This window comes from Podarcis liolepis, assembly GCF_965112155.1.
Source record: "Podarcis liolepis genome assembly, chromosome: 7".
NCBI classification, from domain to species: Eukaryota; Metazoa; Chordata; class Lepidosauria; order Squamata; family Lacertidae; genus Podarcis; species Podarcis liolepis.
The window spans coordinates 54,292,032-54,311,454 of NC_139561.1; the positions used below are offsets into that span (position 1 = coordinate 54,292,032).

General features: G+C 43.4%; 1 protein-coding gene and 2 long non-coding RNA genes across 3 annotated transcripts in view; 1 reads left to right on the forward strand and 2 right to left on the reverse strand.

Moving 5' to 3' along the window:
• The window catches only part of LOC310711137 (uncharacterized protein), a 48,650-nt gene that overhangs the window by 13,649 nt on the left and 15,578 nt on the right, over nucleotides 1-19,423 (reverse strand). The window contains exons 14-16 of the mRNA XM_083512606.1: nucleotides 15,123-15,326; nucleotides 3,128-3,222; nucleotides 549-753 (exon numbers count right to left, since the gene is read on the reverse strand). Coding sequence (XP_083368732.1) covers nucleotides 549-753; nucleotides 3,128-3,222; nucleotides 15,123-15,326 — 504 coding nt within the window. The remainder of the gene's footprint in view (nucleotides 1-548; nucleotides 754-3,127; nucleotides 3,223-15,122; nucleotides 15,327-19,423) is intronic.
• On the forward strand, nucleotides 13,002-14,734 carry LOC310712278. Its single transcript, XR_014528837.1, has 2 exons — nucleotides 13,002-13,619; nucleotides 14,395-14,734. It is a non-coding gene; the product is annotated as an uncharacterized lncRNA (long non-coding RNA).
• On the reverse strand, nucleotides 13,754-15,105 carry LOC310712268. Its single transcript, XR_014528826.1, has 2 exons — nucleotides 14,956-15,105; nucleotides 13,754-14,565 (listed from the first exon to the last, which is right to left on the reverse strand). It is a non-coding gene; the product is annotated as an uncharacterized lncRNA (long non-coding RNA).

Below are 19,423 nucleotides of genomic sequence, written 5' to 3' on the forward strand. Positions count from 1 at the left end.
GTAACCTGCCCGCTTGGTGTGAAGGTTGCAGATGCCACACACTGTCTAGAATACTATAGATCGGGGTAGACAACCTGGTCCCTACCGCCCTCTAGTGGACATTTCAGGATTCCAGGTGGGCGGTAGGGGGTTCTACGCCACATGTTACTGCAGCACTAGTGGGCAGTAAAGAAATTTTACTATCAAGAAAAGATGCATTAGTGGGCGTTAGGTATAAAAAGGTTGACTACCCCTGGTCTAGATAGACCTAATAAAAAAAATAAAAGATAAGAAATTGTGGGGTCTGGATGGCATGCACCCAAGAGACCTCAACTGCTGATCTTCTAACAAAAATATGTAATTTATCCCTCAGATGAACCTCCATTATCTGAGGACTGGAAAGTGGCGAAAGTAACACTAATTTTGATCAAGGGGATTTTCATATCCAGAGGGCATTCAGAAAATTACAGCCTGGTTAGCAAGCTCTGTTAGGTCAACTTTTCTAACAATCCCATGACAGCAGGTAATACTTTTTTGGGGTGACCCCACTTCCCCTGCACTTGACTTACATTGGTGGGTAGGAAGTTGCATCTCTCAGATTGCTCCAAGGTTCTGCCGGCTGCGGTGGGGAAAACCGTAATGGCCCAAGAGGTGGCTTTGCATAGGGGATTCCAAGGAAAACATCCACCTTTCTCTCAGCACCACTGACTTGGACCTGCTGGCCCTGGAGCTTCCCATTCTTGGTAAGCACTTGTGGAGGAGAAGGATTTTGGCCTGTGTGTGCATAGAACAGAAATGTCTGAGTCAGAGAACCATTGCTGTTCCTGCACAGAAGCTGCAGAATTCCAAGCTTCCAAATGCTAACTATTCAGCTCTCCGGTGTCGGAAGCAGGGTTAGATTTCACATCGGGAAAAGCCTGGGAGTCCTGAAGCAATGCTGCTCTGGCCATATGCGGCCAAAGGCAGCACAAACTCCACTTTCCGCAAGCCGGGCAGAACTTCTCCTTTGGGGATATCCTTGACTGACTTAATGTACCTTTTTACTACTTAATCAAATCATAAATTAGAGGAAGACTCAATGGCCACCTAGGTTGTGTACACACCAGACATTTACACTGCCCCCCAAAAAATCCTGGAAACTATATTTTATTAAGTGTACTGAGAGTTGTTGGGAGACCCCTCACGGAGCTACAATTCCCAGCAGCAGAACAACTCTTGGGATTCCTTTGGGAGAAATAACATGATTTAAATGTGCTTTAAAAGTATGGCATGTGTGCCACCCTAGTCCCCACCCCACCCCTGTCCACACTCAACTTGATCCAAGAATCACTGTCTTTGAAATAAATCTTCTCTTACTAATGTCTCTGCCTTGGTCAATGTGGACACCACTGTTTGCGTTTCTTCCACCTCATCACACTGCTGAAAGCTTAGTATGTGTACCCACACAGGACTTCCTAATCTCTCTCTCTCCCTCTCATTCCTCCTGGCTGAGAACTGAGTGCAGATGGTGTAATTATCTGGGATTCCCTCCGGGGAACTATTTCCTCCACTGGAATCTTCCTGCACAACCAGAGCACTGGTTTTGTATTCTCCATGGGTGTTTTCTTAACAACAGTCCCACAGCTCCCCTTCCACCTTCTCAGCAGGAGAATTGTACACCCCCTTCTCTTTTACCTCCCCTTTTATTCTGCACAATTTGCTTAGTAACTTCCCCTCCCTCCCTCCCTCTGTGTTCCTTTTGATCATATTTTAATCCTGGGCGTCAACAGCAGCGGGAAGAGACTGTGTGACTTGGCAGCATGAACGTGATTGTAAATGCAACTTATTAGGGCTTCAGCGTGCAAAACAACAAGTATTGTCTCAGTTTAGCAAGTTTTGTCTTGGTAGCAGAGTTACATCCCAGGTGGAATCTACACACATATTAAAAAAACCATGAAAATGCTTTTAAAAAAAAGTTTTGAAAAATACATAGAATTTTGCACAGCTCACTCTCACCATCTAGTGTCACATTTGTATATTTCACTTTACAGCACATTTAAAACGTTGTTTTGCTATTGTTGTTTGCAACTGTGTAGCTGAGTCCTCAGTTTGAGTTCCCCCCAAGTGAGCTTGGCCCGCGTGAAGCTCCCCTTCTGCACCTCAGTGTCCTCCTCTGCTACCATCTCTAATCCTGGGTTTGGGGGCTTAATGTGCCTCACAGGCCATAACTGGAAGTGGGGCAACCTTGCAGCTGAGGCAGGAACCCAAAATGCCCACTTCCAAAGCTTTCCAAGTTGTCAGGTGGAGCCATGATACCATATTAGACCTGAGGCTCCAGCTGAACAGGAAAGCTGTGGGATCACAGAGACCTGTTGGGTGATGAAATATTGTTTGGCTCAATAAGCCAGAGGTCTAGAAGGATGGGCATTAGAGGGAAATAGCCACCAGAGCCATCACTTGCCCCCAAGTCAAGGCCCCAGTGAAGGGCGGAGTTACACACAGCCCAGGGACCTTCAAACCCTTCCCCCACCGCAGCATTTCCACTTCTGAAGAAGGTGCCTGGGACGATGGAGTTAGGAAACTGCCTGACCCTCACCTCCAGCTGCCTTGATGAGCTGCTGGCAGGACTTCTCCACATGTACCTTTCCTCCACTCTTTCTAGGCATGAACCATACCTGCTCTGGAGGGTAGGCTTCGAGTTGCAAGAAAGGAGATTCCAAAAAAGCATTTGGAAAAGCTTTCTGACAGTAAGAGCTGTTCAGCAGTGGAACAGACTCCCACGAGAGGTGGTGGACTCTCCTTCCTTGGAGGTTTTAAATGACCTAGATGGCCCTTGGGGTCCCTTCCAACTCTAAGATTCTATGATTTAAAGCTTTGTGTACAAGTGCCCTTTCCCCCCCATCCTGCCACTTTCTCCACAAAAACCTGCTCTTTAAAGCTGAATTGGAGCAAACATCAATTTGTGGAAACCACGAATTTGCTCAAATTCAGCTGTAAAGAGCGGGTTCCCATGGACAAATCTCGGGGGAAAGAAAACAAACAAACGCTCAGACACAGAGCATTAAAGATCCAGGCAAAAGCTAAGCATGGATAATTGTTTTATTTGTTTGCTTGATGGTTGTTTGCAAATTTGAATAAATTTTTATATATAAAAAATCTAAAATCCTACCTTCAGCTGTCAAAACGGTGGCCCAGGAGGCCAGGATCAGAGGGAGCAACCAAGCCATTGGGCCAGCCATCGAAATCTTCAGCCCACTCAGATGCCTGAAACACAAGTAGCTCCTTTCAGTGCAAAGGTTGGCATTGGCAAAGATAAGCAGTAAGGATTGTGTAACATCTGATGCCAGGAGAGTTCAGTTGCAGAGGAAAGGCCTGCAATTAACCTTGAACGGGGCTTGGAGATGGTCCAGCAGCAGCAGCTCCATCTCCTTTGGCAATGCCATTAATAATTAAGCAGGGGGTGCACTTGAACCCAAATTGATTCAGAAGGACGAAAAAGGCAGAAATTTAATAATACAAATTAAAATCCAGGGAGAAAAAGTGATACTGGTTGGTATTTATGCACCTAAAAAGCATTTTTTCCCCCAAAAAAACTATAATCAGAACTTCTTGAATTTGCAGATCAAAAGATTGTTTTAATGGGAGACTTAAATAGAGTTCCAACTTTAGACAAAGACAGATCAGCCAGGAAAAAAGAGACCAAAGAAGGAAAACTGCCAAAAACATTTTTTTACATGACTCAAAATCTAAAGCTGATAGATATCTGGAGAATGAGATATATGTTTGATAGAGAGTATACTTTTTACAGCCATGTACATGATAGCAGCTCGAGAATAGATTCTGTATGGCTTTCCAAAGAATTGGAAACAAGAGTCAAAAAAAATGAAATCAGTCCCAGAACCTTTTCAGACCATAATTCCCTGACTATGGAACTACAAAAAGAAAGCCAAATCTCTTTTCGATGGAGATTAAATGATGATTTATTAGATGATCAAAAATTTGTTGAAAAAGCAAAAAAGACCCTGACAGATTATTTTGAAATAAACAGTCAAGGGCAAACAAAGTTACAGACGGTCTGGGATGCAAGCAAGGCTGTAAAGAGAGGACTCTTTATACAACAAAACTCATTTAAAAGGAAATTGAGAGAGAAAAAGAAAAAAGAAATATTAGAGGAAAATATGAAAAAGGAGAAACAGCTGCCAAACAAGGCAAATAAAGAGGCAGTAAAATAGGCAATTAAAACATTACAAACCCAATATTCAATGATTATAAACGAGGAAATTAGTTGGAAAATAAAAAGAGTAAAACAAAAATATTTTGAGCACGCAAATAAACCAGGGAAGTTGTTAGCCTGGCAGTTGAAAAAAAGTGAACAAAGGAACTCCATTAAAAAATTAACATAAATGGCAGAATCACAGACAAGCTGAAGGAAATAAGAGAAGGATTTGTTAAATATTTTTCTGAGCTGTATAGACAAGGGAAAGAAAAAACATTTAAGATAGAAGAGTACATCAGAAGTAGCAATATGCCATATTTAAAAGAAGAACAAAGGAACATTCTTAACTCCCAGATAACAATGCAAGAATTACTTGAGGCAATAAAAAGCTCTAAAAATGGCAAGTCTCCAGGCCTGGATGGCTTTACGGCAAAATATTACAAGAAATTAAATGAACAATTAGTGAACCCATTGAAAGATGTTATGAATGAAATATTGAACACAGGCAAAATCCCAGAAACATGGAAACAGGCCTATATAACAGTAATTCCAAAACAAGACGCAGATTTGCTGCAAATTAAAAACTGTAGGGCTATCTTCTTGTTAAATAACAATTACAAAATGTTTGCAAATATTCTAGCTAATAGATTAAAAAAATATTAAATGAATATATACATCAAGATCAAGCCGGGTTTTTACCAGGAAGACAAATGAAGGAGAATGTAAGGAATATTTTGACTATAATAGAATATTTGGAGGCTAAAAATGAAAAGAAAGCAGCAATGATGTTTATAGATGCTGAAAAAGCTTTTGATAATGTTTCTTGGAAGTTCATGATAAAGCTGTTATAATAAATCAGAAGTGGTTCTAAGTTTTTAAAAGGAATAGCAGCAATCTATTCAGAATAAAAAGCCAAATTAATTATAAATCAGGTGATAATGGATGATTGTAAGATCCAAAAAGGAACGAAACAAAGATGCCCATTATCACCATTATTGTTTATCCTGGTCTTGGAAATACTTGCCAAAAACATGAAGATGATATACAGATGGTACACGACACCAGTGCAGTTAGGGAAAATGTACAAAACTAGTTCAAATATATGTTGGAAGTGTAAGGAAAAGGAGGGGACATTTTATCATATGTGGTGGGATTGTAATGTAATTTTGGGAAATGATATACAACGAATAGAAGAAAATGTTCAATTTAACATTTGTTAAAAAACCTGAAGCATTTTTGTTAGGGATTGTAGGGATAGATCTGCCAAAAAAAACTGAAAAACATCTTCATGTATGCGACAATGGCCATGAGAGTTCTAATAGAACAAGGATGGAAGACTGAAGAAACCCCAAGTAAAGAATCGTGGCAAGAAAAACTGATGGACTATGCAGAACTGGCAAAACTGACATATAAGCTATGGGACAAGGATAACTGTGACTTTAAAGATGAATGAGAACCCTTTACAAAGTATTTGAAGACGCAACAAAGCAAACTGGACTCCTTGGCTGGCTTTCAATAAACATTCACAAACTTTTTATTGATAATAATCAGCTAAATAGTTTGAGGATCTATACAACTTTGTAACATGCAGAAAACAGCATTCTCAGAGAAATCAAAGACTGGAACTGAGGGAAGCCAGAGGGGGTGAGGGTGGGTGGGTTTTGTGTGGGAGTGTGGGGGAGGGAGGGAAAATGGGGGGGGGTAAGGATTATATGTTTCTGGATAATATGTTTTAATTTTGAATAAAAAAATTAAGCAGGGGGTGGGGGGAGGCTGTCAAGGGAGGCCGGACTCTGGAACACTGTCTGGTTTTAACCCCTGGAATTGCACGATGCAGGACTGTGCTCATTCACCAGCAGAACTCTTGGAACACAGATTGAGTTGCCCTCAGTTGACTTCTGGCTTCAGTGGCGTAGCGTGGGGGGTGCAGGGGGGGGCCGGCCGCACTGGGCACAACATCTGGGGGGTAGGGTTAGGGGGTGCAAATCCACGGGTTAGGGGGCACAAATTACTTGTCTTGCCCCGGGTGCTGACAACCCACGCTACGCCACTGTCTGGCTTTTATGCGATGCCACCCCTGAACTAATCTGCAATAGGGGAAAGTATTTACTGACCTTACACAGTTGTTTGTAAGAATTGCAACATGATGATATGCATGCAAAGCATTTCTAAAGTGCTCTGTTGCTAAGGCTCTAAACTTTGTTAGACCACTGAATTTAGATCAAGAGTCTGCGCAGAACTCCTCTTTTGGATAGAATGGCAACAGTACACTTAGCTTGGCCAGAGTAATGTGGCTCCTTCACACTGAACTGAAGGCAAAGCTGAATTATGGGACAGCAAGGCAACAGTCCTAAACACATTCTGCAGCAATAAGCAGAACTTTGTTCCAAGCACATATATTTAGCATTGATGTATTTTATTGCCAGAGTTGAAACGTTACATGCACCCAATTGTGAATCTATGAGATATTTCAGGGGTGCCAGCATATTTCTCAGGTTTGTTTTCCTTAGAATAAAGGTCACTAGAGGCAGTGGCGTCTTTTTTTGCGATATATGATTTTATGTAGCCGCACATGCAGCCTGACTATAAGACGGAAGGGCTCACAACACAAATACTCCCAAGAGATCTTGCTCCCCTGTGAGGTTCCTAGCTCCCCTCTTCGCTGCCCCAGTCTCTGTGGTTGCTGACAATCTGTTTGTTGAGCATTCATTTTGATTTGCTTGCAGGGAGGCTGTACAATATTGTATCAAGAAAGTGTGCCTTTCCTGGTCCCTCAGCACAAATAAGTGTGACGGTTTTTGTTTTTGCTTTGTTTTTGGAGTGGGGAGCAAGTGTATTAAGCAAGAACACCAAATCAACTCTAACCACACAACCTGAACCTGCTGGTATGGGACCGAAGACCACCTCAAAATATCAACAGACTGGAAGTACCCCATGTCTCTTACTAGCCCAGTTCAAGATTTGACTGTCACCTGGGACTATTCGCTGATGCTCACCAATGTGATAACCTTCAGCCAGGTGAGGAGGACATACCTGCCCCCTTTCTGGAAGCATCTCCAGTTAGTAAATTCTGTAGCCACCAGCCCCCTGCAAATAAATACTTAACAGACTTGACCAGAGCCATTAACCTTAATGAAGACACTTAGTTTAGCAGGTCTCTTTTTCTATAGAAAACAGCCTCTAAAACAGAGTGGTTCTGTGTGCGTGCTGCCGTCACTGTCTTGGAGTGTCATGTGCTGGGGCCACACAGCGCAGAAAGCAGCACACAATAAAGATGGCTTTTATCATTACTGTATCACTTGTTGCCACACACACCTTTGGCTTTAAGTTCAGCACCTGCTGAAGTGGTGCATCTGTCAATCACAGCACGCTGTCTCTCTTTGATTTCTTCTGTGTCTCTCTGCATGTGCGGCTGTTTCACACTCACACATCGTAAGAGTAGTGTGTGTGTGTGTGTGAGGTCAAGCACTTACTGTTGTAAGCAGCAAAGCAGTGTTTTCTTTATAATTTTATAATGGTAGTAACAGCGATCATTACACAAATACACAGGCTTGCTGTTAACAACCCATGTGGCTTGCACGCGCTGCCATGTGGTGCCCACGAGGGGAGAGGTGCTGTCAGTCACAAGGCCCACACAAGCCCTCTCCACACCAAACAAACACAGTGATATGCAAAAGCATCAGATTTGCTCGTCCGCAGGCAGCAGTGGAAGCAAACCCACCCCAGCCGCTCCTCTTGGACTTAGGATGACTCTTAGGGAGCAGGCAGCACTTTGCCACTGGCAGCTCCTCTGAATGAAGCTGTAGGGGAGGGCTACGGAATAGGATCTGGCTGCCAGGCTGAGCTCCCATCCCAGCCCTTGTGAGCCCCCTTGGCAGGCAGGTGCAGCTGCCGACCTCCCACTCACCTGACCACAATGCTGGCTGACCCAACTGCAAGGGGAAGAAGCAGGAGCAGGAGCTGTAAACACACACCTGACTCTTCCCTTTCTTCCCCTGCAGCTGCACTTGAACTCAAAGGAAGAAACCCTGCCCAAGGGGGCTTGCAGGTGCCTTTGGCAAGGATCTGCTGAGTGGAGCTGATCCTGCAGAGATATTTGCAGGCACCACTGATCAATTGCTGGCACCAGAGAAGCGGACACGGAGCAATGGATCCAAACTACAAGAAAGAAGATTCCACCTAAACATTAGGAAGAACTTCCTGACAGTAAGAGCTGTTCGACAGTGGAATTTGCTGCCAAGGAGTGTGGTGGAGTCTCCTTCTTTGGAGGTCTTTAAGCAGAGGCTTGACAACCATATGTCAGGAGTGCTCTGATGGTGTTTCCTGCTTGGCAGGGGGTTGGACTCGATGGCCCTTGTGGTCTATTCCAACTCTATGATTCTATGATTCTACCTGCTAATCCCACTTTTGGCCATTGACACTGATTGACTCCAATTATTATTATGACTGAAATACAGCTTCCTTATACAGTATACCAGATTTGCCTGGCTTGGCCGGGCCAAGATTCGGAGCCTCCCATCACATAAGGCTGCCAGGGTAAATAAAGCTGAGATGTTAATGCAGTTGCTATGTGCAAGAGCAGTTCTGCACAAAAGAGCTACTTTAAGAAGAAAAGCACAACAAAAATGTTTCCATCAACAACCAAGAAATGGGTGGGGGTGGCAGTGATAGACATCACCAAGCAAAATGTCACCACGCATGTAACAAAAACCCAACAACCCACAGCCAGCCAGCCACACTCTTTAGTGGATCCAATGTTGGGTAATATGTGGATTTATATTGGATTTTCTTCCCTTCTCAGAATATCTGTGAATCGGGAAAATCCATATTTAGTGGGTGTAAAATAAGGGCTGCCACTTGGATGTGAAGAAATGATAATAATAAACTGAGAGATATCTTGGTAGAGCATGGGACTCTTAATCTCAGGGTTGTGAGTTTGAGCCCCATGTTGGGTGAAAGATTCCTGCATTGCGGGGGCGGGGGGGTTGCACTTAGATGATCCTTATGGTCTATGTTTCTATATTAATTGGACACGGAAATATTTAAACCTCAAATCCACATCACACTCCAATGTGGATGAGCTCACAGTTCCAGGAGAAGGAAGTTTCCAACCCTAACCTAGAAGCGAGGACAAAGTTCAGAGCGAAATAGGTAGAGAGATAAAATCCCATCTCAGCCTCACAGCCTTTTGAGTTTGTAGGGATAAAGCTGCAATCCCTCTATCTATCCTCACAGAAGAAACGCCGCCCGCCCCCCGGACTCGAAAGGACCCACCTGAGCCTTACGGAACTGTCGCTTCTCGTAGGTCAGACCCAATGTCCGTCCTGCATTTCCCCTGGTTAACGTTACCACTGAAACCAGAACACAAGCCAAAGGTACGCAAGCCAGCAATTCCCCGCTTTGGTTGTGTACAAGACGACTCCACCACCGCCCGCATCTTAAGTCCGCCCAGAGCCCTGGCTACCTTCCACGCCCCCTGCGCGCCCACTCACGGAGCCCGTTTCCGCTTCAATGAAGCAGCAGCCTCCTCCCCTGCTCTCGGTTCGTGTATTTTTGCACAGGATTACTACGTTACAGGTGATTCCGGGTGTTCCAAGGTGTCTATTTCAAAAGCACCAACAAACGCACAGGCATGGCAAGGAGCCATTTCTCTCCCTCCAATTGCCCCCTTCTGCCAGAATGCGCAAAAATAAAAGGTATTATTCAGTTAAATCCAGGGACTCACACCATCCTCCAAGGTGCTCTCTCATCTCCTGCAAACACGCAGCTAGCAAACGGACCTACTTACTAGCAGTTCAGGCTCAGAAGAACAGCGGCAGAGTGCATGCTTGTGATTGGCTGGGCGGCGGGTTGCCCTTAGCCTTCCTTTATGAATGGTACTTCACAGGGACTGTTGCCCTCCCTGGATTTCCGTAGTACTGCAGCCTCATTAGTTGGCTTTTCATTCCACGGTGAAGATTGTTGCTGGTTCCCTTTTCTCAGCTCATTTAGCTTGACGTCATAAATTCATTTAAAAAAAAAAAAGGAATTGAGGGTGCCCACCTCAAAGTTCGCTTTGGGCAACCGCAAATCATACACCCCTGCTTCCAAAACAGCATCTTCCTCTGCTAGATGCTTTTGGATCCTGCCGCTGCTTCCTTCTTCCGCAAGGTACTCTTACTTGCATCAATAGTCAAAAACACTTAGAGTGGAGGGAATGAGTAAATGGAGGTTGTGGGGGGTGGGGTGGGACCAGCCACATGTGGCCCAGAGAGTATCTTCTCCCAGGATGACATGGGCTCCTGCCCCACCCAGTGCGTCTTGTGGGCGCATAGCCCAGTCAAGGGCATCTATGCACACCAAGTCAAAAGATGTTTTAAAAAACAAGGAAGCACGGGGCAAACACTCAAGAATGTGCTGTGGGACAGCAGAAATCCCCAAAGTCTACCCTAATACTGGGGATATCTACCGCCTGCATCTAATTTACTCTTGTTAAACATGTCTTCCTGTACTGCATTTCTGCCTCTAAACATTCTTACTGCTTTCGTTCATATGACAGCAGGGTGTTAGAAAAGTCATTCTTCACCTATGATTTCTTATGCACTTTTAAGCAGTCAGTACAAATAATTCTATGCTTCTTCTATTTAGTGATCATAGCAGATCTTATTTTAAGCCTCTGTTAATGTGTGGCTGTTCTAACTAAGCCTGTGTAGTTTTAAAATATATTGGAAAATTACTTTTATTGTGATATTTCAGTTTTTCCCCATTTTACTAAAGCTATAAGTGACCCATATGTGCCAGCAAAACAAGTTATTTGGCAAAGCAGTGGCAAAAACCACTTGAATAAAACTGAAAAAGGGATCAAATCTCCACTGCTAAACTTGAAATGCTATTAATTTTTCATTATCATAGTAGTCGCCTTCTGAAATAAAGCCTCTAGAGTCATTTCCAGATGTCCGTTTTGATTTGGTGCAATTTGTATCTAACTCTGTTTTATGCTTGAAATGTAACATTGGGGCAGAAGAATGGAGAGTAGCCTTTTCTGGGGTAAACAAAACAGAACTACAAAGGAATGCATTTGGCAACCCTTGAAGTCATAAACAGGCAATATACATGATAAGAAGAATGGCCAGGAGGACAGCGATCATTATCGCCTTCAGGTAAGACCTGTTTCGGGGGCCCTAAGAGTAACATCTACGTATGTCACTTGTCAAGCAAGAGAAATGGGCAGTAGAGGAAATGGACAGAGATGCAGAGGGTTGTGGGATTTGGACAGAAATTATTGTCAATGAATTAAACCCAGTCAACACAATGCATTCATCATGGACACAATGGCTTGATGCATAGTTTAGAATTCCTCATAGTAATCCCACCTGACCCCACACCCTGGATATTTGCACTCCTACAAAAGAAAACCCATCCTTTGACATGGACAGTTTACCCAAAATCTAACATTTTGCATTGTTGAGTAACTGTGTGGTAAACTCCATAAAATACTATGGTAGGGTATATGTACACTTCTTCCTTTTTTGTATCAAGTACACTGTTTTGATTTTGTGACTATGTGATTATGCTTTAAATTTAATTGGGCAAATTTAGTGATCACAGTACGGCCATTGTAATTGTTTCACTTATTGATGTAATAATTTACAGTTTCTTTTGTATTATGGTTTTACTCTTTCAAAGCGAATATTTACAATTTTCACTATTTGTCAGGGGTTTTTGTTTGTTTCTTTTGCTATGGTTCTAGCCATATGCTCACTGGAACAAATTAATATAGTTATAGATTTGATGGGGTTCTAAACCCCAGAAATTAATAAATGGTAGGATTTTGATTATGTGGGAGAACTGCAAGCTGCAGAGGGATTCCTGCGCTAGCCTATGCAAAACGACCTGGCCAAGCTAGGGCCATTAAGAAACAACTCCATTGAGAGCCATTGGCAATGCAAGAGAACTGTCCTCCCGCATTGCCCTGAGGTGTGATCAGAGACTGGGGGTTTGGAAGAGCTGCTTTAAGAAGAAAAACACAACAAATATGTTTCCATCAACAACCAAGAAATGGGTGGGGGTGGCAGAGATAGATGTCACCAAGCAAAATGTCACCACACAGGTAACAAAAACCCAACAACCCACAGCCAGCCAGCCACACTCTTTAGTGGATCCAATGTTGGGTAATATGTGGATTTATATTGGATTTTCTTCCCTTCTCAGAATATCTGTGAATTGGGAAAATCCATATTTAGTGGGTGTAAAATAAGGGCTGCCACTTGGATGTGGAGGTTGTGAAGAAATGATAATAATAAACTGAGAGATATCTTGGTAGAGCATGGGACTCTTAATCTCAGGGTTGTGAGTTTGAGCCCCATGTTGGGTGAAAGATCCATGCATTGCGGGGGGGGGGGTTGCACTTAGATGATCCTTATGGTCTATGTTTCTATATTAATTGGACACGGAAATATTTAAACCTCAAATCTACATTACACTCCAATGTGGATGAGCTCACAGTTCCATGAGAAGGAAGTTTCCAACCCTAACCTAGAAGCGCGGACAAAGTTCAGAGCAAAATAGGTAGAGAGATAAAATCCCATCTCAGCCTCACAGCCTTTTGAGTTTGTAGGTACTGTTACTTGCATCAATAGTCAAAAACACTTAGAGTGGAGGGAATGAGTAAATGGAGGTTGTGGGGGGTGAGGTGGGACCAACCACATGTGGCCCAGAGAGTATCTTCTCCCAACATGACATGGGCTCCTGTCCCACCCAGTGCGTCTTGTGGGCGCATGGCCCAGTCAAGGGCATCTATGCACACCAAGTCAAGAGATCATAGCAGATCTTATTTTAAGCCTCTGTTAATGTGTGGCTGTTCTAACTAAGCCCGTGTAGTTTTAAAATATATTGGAAAATTACTTTTATTGTGATATTTCAGTTTTTCCCCATTTTACTAAAGCTATAAGTGACCCATATGTGCCAGCAAAACAAGTTATTTGGCAAAGCAGTGGCAAAAACCACTTGAATAAAACTGAAAAAGGGATCAAATCTCCACTGCTAAACTTGAAATGCTATTAATTTTTCATTATCATAGTAGTCGCCTTCTGAAATAAAGCCTCTAGAGTCATTTCCAGATGTCCGTTTTGATTTGGTGCAATTTGTATCTAACTCTGTTTTATGCTTGAAATGTAACATTGGGGCAGAAGAATGGAGAGTAGCCTTTTCTGGGGTAAACAAAACAGAACTACAAAGGAATGCATTTCGCAACCCTTGAAGTCATAAACAGGCAATATACATGATAAGAAGGATGGCCAGGAGGACAGCGATCATTATCACCTTCAGGTAAGACCTGTTTCAGGGGCCCTAAGAGTAACATCCTAAGATTAACTTATCAGAAAAGCTACATCAAAGAAACTTGCCACACTATCTTTAGGGCCCAGGATGCATGCCTGGCAAAGCAACTGGCAGCTGGGCTACGTATGTCACTTGTCAAGCAAGAGAAATGGGCAGTGGAGGAAATGGACAGAGATGCAGAGGCTTGTGGGATTTGGACAGAAATTATTGTCAATGAATTAAACCCAGTCAACACAATGCATTCATAGTGGACACAATGGCTTGATGCATAGTTTATAATTCCTCATAGTAATCCCACCTGACCCCACACCCTGGATATTTGCACTCCTACAAAAGAGAACCCATCCTTTGACATGGACAGTTTACCCAAAATCTAACATTTTGCATTGTTGAGTAACTGTGTGGTAAACTCCATAAAATACTATGGTAGGGTATATGTGCACTTCTTCCTTTTTTGTATCAAGTACACTGTTTTGATTTTGTGACTATGTGATTATGCTTTAAATTTAATTGCGCAAATTTAGTGATCACAGTACGGCCATTGTAATTGTTTCACTTATTTATGTAATAATTTACAGTTTCTTTTGTATTATGGTTTTACTCTTTTAAAGCGAATATTTACAATTTTCACTATTTGTCAGGGGTTTTTGTTTCTTTCTTTTGCTATGGTTCTAGCCATATGCTCACTGGAACAAATTAATATAGTTATAGATTTGATGGGGCTCTAAACCCCAGAAATTAATAAATGGTAGGATTTTGATTATGTGGGAGAACTACAAGCTGCAGAGGGATTCCTGCACTAGCCTATGCAAAACGACCTGGCCAAGCTAGGGCCATTAAGAAACAACTCCATTGAGAGCCATTGGCAATGCAAGAGAACTGTCCTCCCGCATTGCCCTGAGGTGTGATCAGAGACTGGGGGTTTGGAAGAGCTGCTTTAAGAAGAAAAACACAACAAATATGTTTCCATCAACAACCAAGAAATGGGTGGGGGTGGCAGAGATAGATGTCACCAAGCAAAATGTCACCACACATGTAACAAAAACCCAACAACCCACAGCCAGCCAGCCACACTCTTTAGTGGATCCAATGTTGGGTAATATGTGGATTTATATTGGATTTTCTTCCCTTCTCAGAATATCTGTGAATTGGGAAAATCCATATTTAGTGGGTGTAAAATAAGGGCTGCCACTTGGATGTGGAGGTTGTGAAGAAATGATAATAATAAACTGAGAGATATCTTGGTAGAGCATGGGACTCTTAATCTCAGGGTTGTGAGTTTGAGCCCCATGTTGGGTGAAAGATTCCTGCATTGCGGGGGGGGGGGTGTTTGCACTTAGATGATCCTTATGGTCTATGTTTCTATATTAATTGGACACGGAAATATTTAAACCCCAAATCTACATTACACTCCAATGTGGATGAGCTCACAGTTCCAGGAGAAGGAAGTTTCCAACCCTAACCTAGAAGCGAGGACAAAGTTCAGAGCGAAATAGGTAGAGAGATAAAATCCCATCTCAGCCTCACAGCCTTTTGAGTTTGTAGGGATAAAGCTGCAATCCCTCTATCTATCCTCACAGAAGAAACGCCGCCCGCCCCCCGGACTCGAAAGGACCCACCTGAGCCTTACGGAACTGCCGCTTCTCGTAGGTCAGACCCAATGTCCGTCCTGCATTTCCCCTGGTTAACGTTACCACTGAAACCAGAACACAAGCCAAAGGTACGCAAGCCAGCAATTCCCCGCTTTGGTTGTGTACAAGACGACTCCACCACCGCCCGCATCTTAAGTCCGCCCAGAGCCCTGGCTACCTTCCACGCCCCCTGCGCGCCCACTCACGGAGCCCGTTTCCGCTTCAATGAAGCAGCAGCCTCCTCCCCTGCTCTCGGTTCGTGTATTTTTGCACAGGATTACTACGTTACAGGTGATTCCGGGTGTTCCAAGGTGTCTATTTCAAAAGCACCAACAAACGCACAGGCATGGCAAGGAGCCATTTCTCTCCCTCCAATTGCCCCCTTCTGCCAGAATGCGCAAAAATAAAAGGTATTATTCAGTTAAATCCAGGGACTCACACCATCCTCCAAGGTGCTCTCTCATCTCCTGCAAACACGCAGATAGCAAACGGACCTACTTACTAGCAGTTCAGGCTCAGAAGAACAGCGGCAGAGTGCATGCTTGTGATTGGCTGGGCGGCGGGTTGCCCTTAGCCTTCCTTTATGAATGGTACTTCACAGGGACTGTTGCCCTCCCTGGATTTCCGTAGTTCTGCAGCCTCATTAGTTGGCTTTTCATTCCACGGTGAAGATTGTTGCTGGTTCCCTTTTCTCAGCTCATTTAACTTGACGTCATAAATTCATTAAAAAAAAATGGAATTGAGGGTGCCCACCTCAAAGTTCGCTTTGGGCAACCGCAAATCATACACCCCTGCTTCCAAAACAGCATCTTCCTCTGCTAGATGCTTTTGGATGCTGCCTCTGCTTCCTTCTTCCGCAAGGTACTCTTACTTGCATCAATAGTCAAAAACACGTAGAGTGGAGGGAATAAGTAAATGGAGGTTGTGGGGGGTGGGGCGGGACCAACCGCATGTGGCCCAGAGAGTATCTTCTCCCAAGATGACATGGGCTCCTGCCCCACCCAGTGCGTCTTGTGGGCGCATGGCCCAGTCAAGGTCATCTATGCACACCAAGTCAAAAGATGTTTTAAAAAACAAGGAAGCACGGGGCAAACACTCAAGAATGTGCTGTGGGACAGCAGAAATCCCCAAAGCCTACCCTAATACTGGAGATATCTACCGCCTGCATCTAATTTACTCTTGTTAAACTTGTCTTCCTGTTCTGCATTTCTGCCTCTAAACATTCTTACTGCTTTCGTTCATATGACAGCAGGGTGTTAGAAAAGTCATTCTTCACCTATGATTTCTTATGCACTTTTAAGCAGTCAGTACAAATAATTCTATGCTTCTTCTATTTAGTGATCATAGCAGATCTTATTTTAATCCTCTGTTAATGTGTGGCTGTTCTAACTAAGCCTGTGTAGTTTTAAAATATATTGGAAAAATACTTTTATTGTGATATTTCAGTTTTTCCCCATTTTACTAAAGCTATAAGTGACCCATATGTGCCAGCAAAACAAGTTATTTGGCAAAGCAGTGGCAAAAACCACTTGAATAAAACTGAAAAAGGGATCAAATCTCCACTGCTAAACTTGAAATGCTATTATTTTTTCATTATCATAGTAGTCGCCTTCTGAAATAAAGCCTCTAGAGTCATTTCCAGATGTCCGTTTTGATTTGGTGCAATTTGTATCTAACTCTGTTTTATGCTTGAAATGTAACATTGGGGCAGAAGAATGGAGAGTAGCCTTTTCTGGGGTAAACAAAACAGAACTACAAAGGAATGCATTTCGCAACCCTTGAGGTCATAAACAGGCAATATACATGATAAGAAGGATGGCCAGGAGGACAGCGATCATTATCACCTTCAGGTAAGACCTGTTTCGGGGGCGATCATTATCACCTTCAGGTAAGACCTGTTTCGGGGGCCCTAAGAGTAACATCCTAAGATTAACTTATCAGAAAAGCTACATCAAAGAAACTTGCCACACTATCTTTAAGGCCCAGGATGCATGCCTGGCTAAGCAACTGGCAGCTGGGCTACGTATGTCACTTGTCAAGCAAGAGAAATGGGCAGTAGAGGAAATGGACAGAGATGCAGAGGGTTGTGGGATTTGGACAGAAATTATTGTCAATGAATTAAACCCAGTCAACACAATGCATTCATAGTGGACACAATGGCTTGATGCATAGTTTATAATTCCTCATAGTAATCCCACCTGACCCCACACCCTGGATATTTGCACTCCTACAAAAGAGAACCCATCCTTTGACATGGACAGTTTACCCAAAATCTAACATTTTGCATTGTTGAGTAACTGTGTGGTAAACTCCATAAAATACTATGGTAGGGTATATGTGCACTTCTTCCTTTTTTGTATCAAGTACACTGTTTTGATTTTGTGACTATGTGATTATGCTTTAAATTTAATTGGGCAAATTTAGTGATCACAGTACGGCCATTGTAATTGTTTCACTTATTTATGTAATAATTTACAGTTTCTTTTGTATTATGGTTTTACTCTTTCAAAGCGAATATTTACAATTTTCACTATTTGTCAGGGTTTTTTGTTTCTTTCTTTTGCTATGGTTCTAGCCATATGCTCACTGGAACAAATTAATATAGTTATAGATTTGATGGGGCTCTAAACCCCAGAAATTAATAAATGGTAGGATTTTGATTATGTGGGAGAACTACAAGCAGAGGAATTCCTGGGCTAGCCTATGCAAAACGACCTGGCCAAGCTAGGGCCATTAAGAAACAACTCCATTGAGAGCCATTGGCAATGCAAGAGAACTGTCCTCCCGCATTGCCCTGAGGTGTGAGCAGAGACTGGGGGTTTGGAAGGTTGCAAGGGCAACTGAATATAAGCTGACCGGGAAAAGAAGGTCTTTCTTAAGCAAGGGTTGCTGGGAAGAAGGAAGAAGAGTGGGATCCATCTTGGGCAGGCTGGCTGCAGGCTGGCTGGCTGGCTGGGAGCGATGCCTTGGACTCTAGGGCTGCACTGCTATGAGGTACAAGCCCCTCTTGAAATGTCCATGCAGTAAAATCTGGACTCCTTCCATGCAGACTGAAGGTGTAAATAGATGACTAAACCATATTTCTTAAAGCGACAACAGTCTCCACTGTGTCTCAATTCTCCAAAGGACCACAGACCCTGGGCAAGTGCCTGGAACTCTCCTCCACATGAAATGTGGCTCATTTTGCCAAGGAACACCAAGGAGATCTCTAAGTCACCCACACCCCTTTCCATCTCTCCCCCTTATAAATCCCATGCAACCCATGGATCCTTTTCTTCCATCCAGGAAAATGTGGAAGGTTCTTTGCTTCCCGTCCCCAGTGGTATCTTCAAGTAGGGCTGGGAAAGAAGACTCAAGCCAGACCCTGGAAAGCTGCTGCCAATCAGTGTTGACATCACTGAATTAGATGGGCCAATGGTCTGGCCAACAGCGTGAGGCAGCTTCCTTTGTCCCATAATCTCTAAAGCCAGCCAACATATAGAGCCTCTGAGTTGTTCAGTTGCCAAAACACATGGAACCGTCTGGCCAGAGAGAGAGAGAGAGAGACTCTTGCAGATATTCCCTGACCAGGTGCAAAGCCCAGTTCTCTACTGGCATGCATTGCTGACTGAGCAAACCACCCTTGGAATTCTCTCTGATCAGAGGCTGATCCCTTTGCCTGTCCAACCTTGCCCATATTTATAAGGAAAAGTTTGAGACAGACTTTCTGTTTCACTTTCCATTTGCTTTTAACTGAAGCTGGTCAGGATCAGGCCCTCAAGACCCTCCCTGATCAATGGGGGCTGTCAGCCTATTATAAGACTTAGCTAGGAAAAGCACTGGTTTGTATTTTTTTTGTACTGTGTAACTGTGTTCTCTGCTTGCTTTATATGCTGCTGCCTTTATACAGGCTCCACGGTTAACAACTGCAGATTACAGATTGAATTTGAGCTGCCTGTCCACAGGTCAGAGTTTGCAAAGAGCCCCCACCCCATTTAGATTCCTATCCAACCTGCCAAGCTTTGGATTTCTTCACTAGGTGTTTGAAAAGGGGGGAGGTGGCGGCAGGGCCTCCCAAGGAGGAGTAAATTGTGAAGGACACTTGTCCCACCCTCATGGGCTAGGCATGAACATTTCCCTTCTGTGACTTCCTGCCCCATTTATATTTTTCATCTAAAACCCAACAGCGAGGAAGTCAGCTTGTCAAAGTGGGCACAATCTTAGAAAAGGTGAAATGCCTCTCCTAAAATAATGCCAACTGCCTGTGCTTGTTTGCCAAGTATTTGCGTGAGAAGAATTTTAAGATTAGTGACCTAATCTG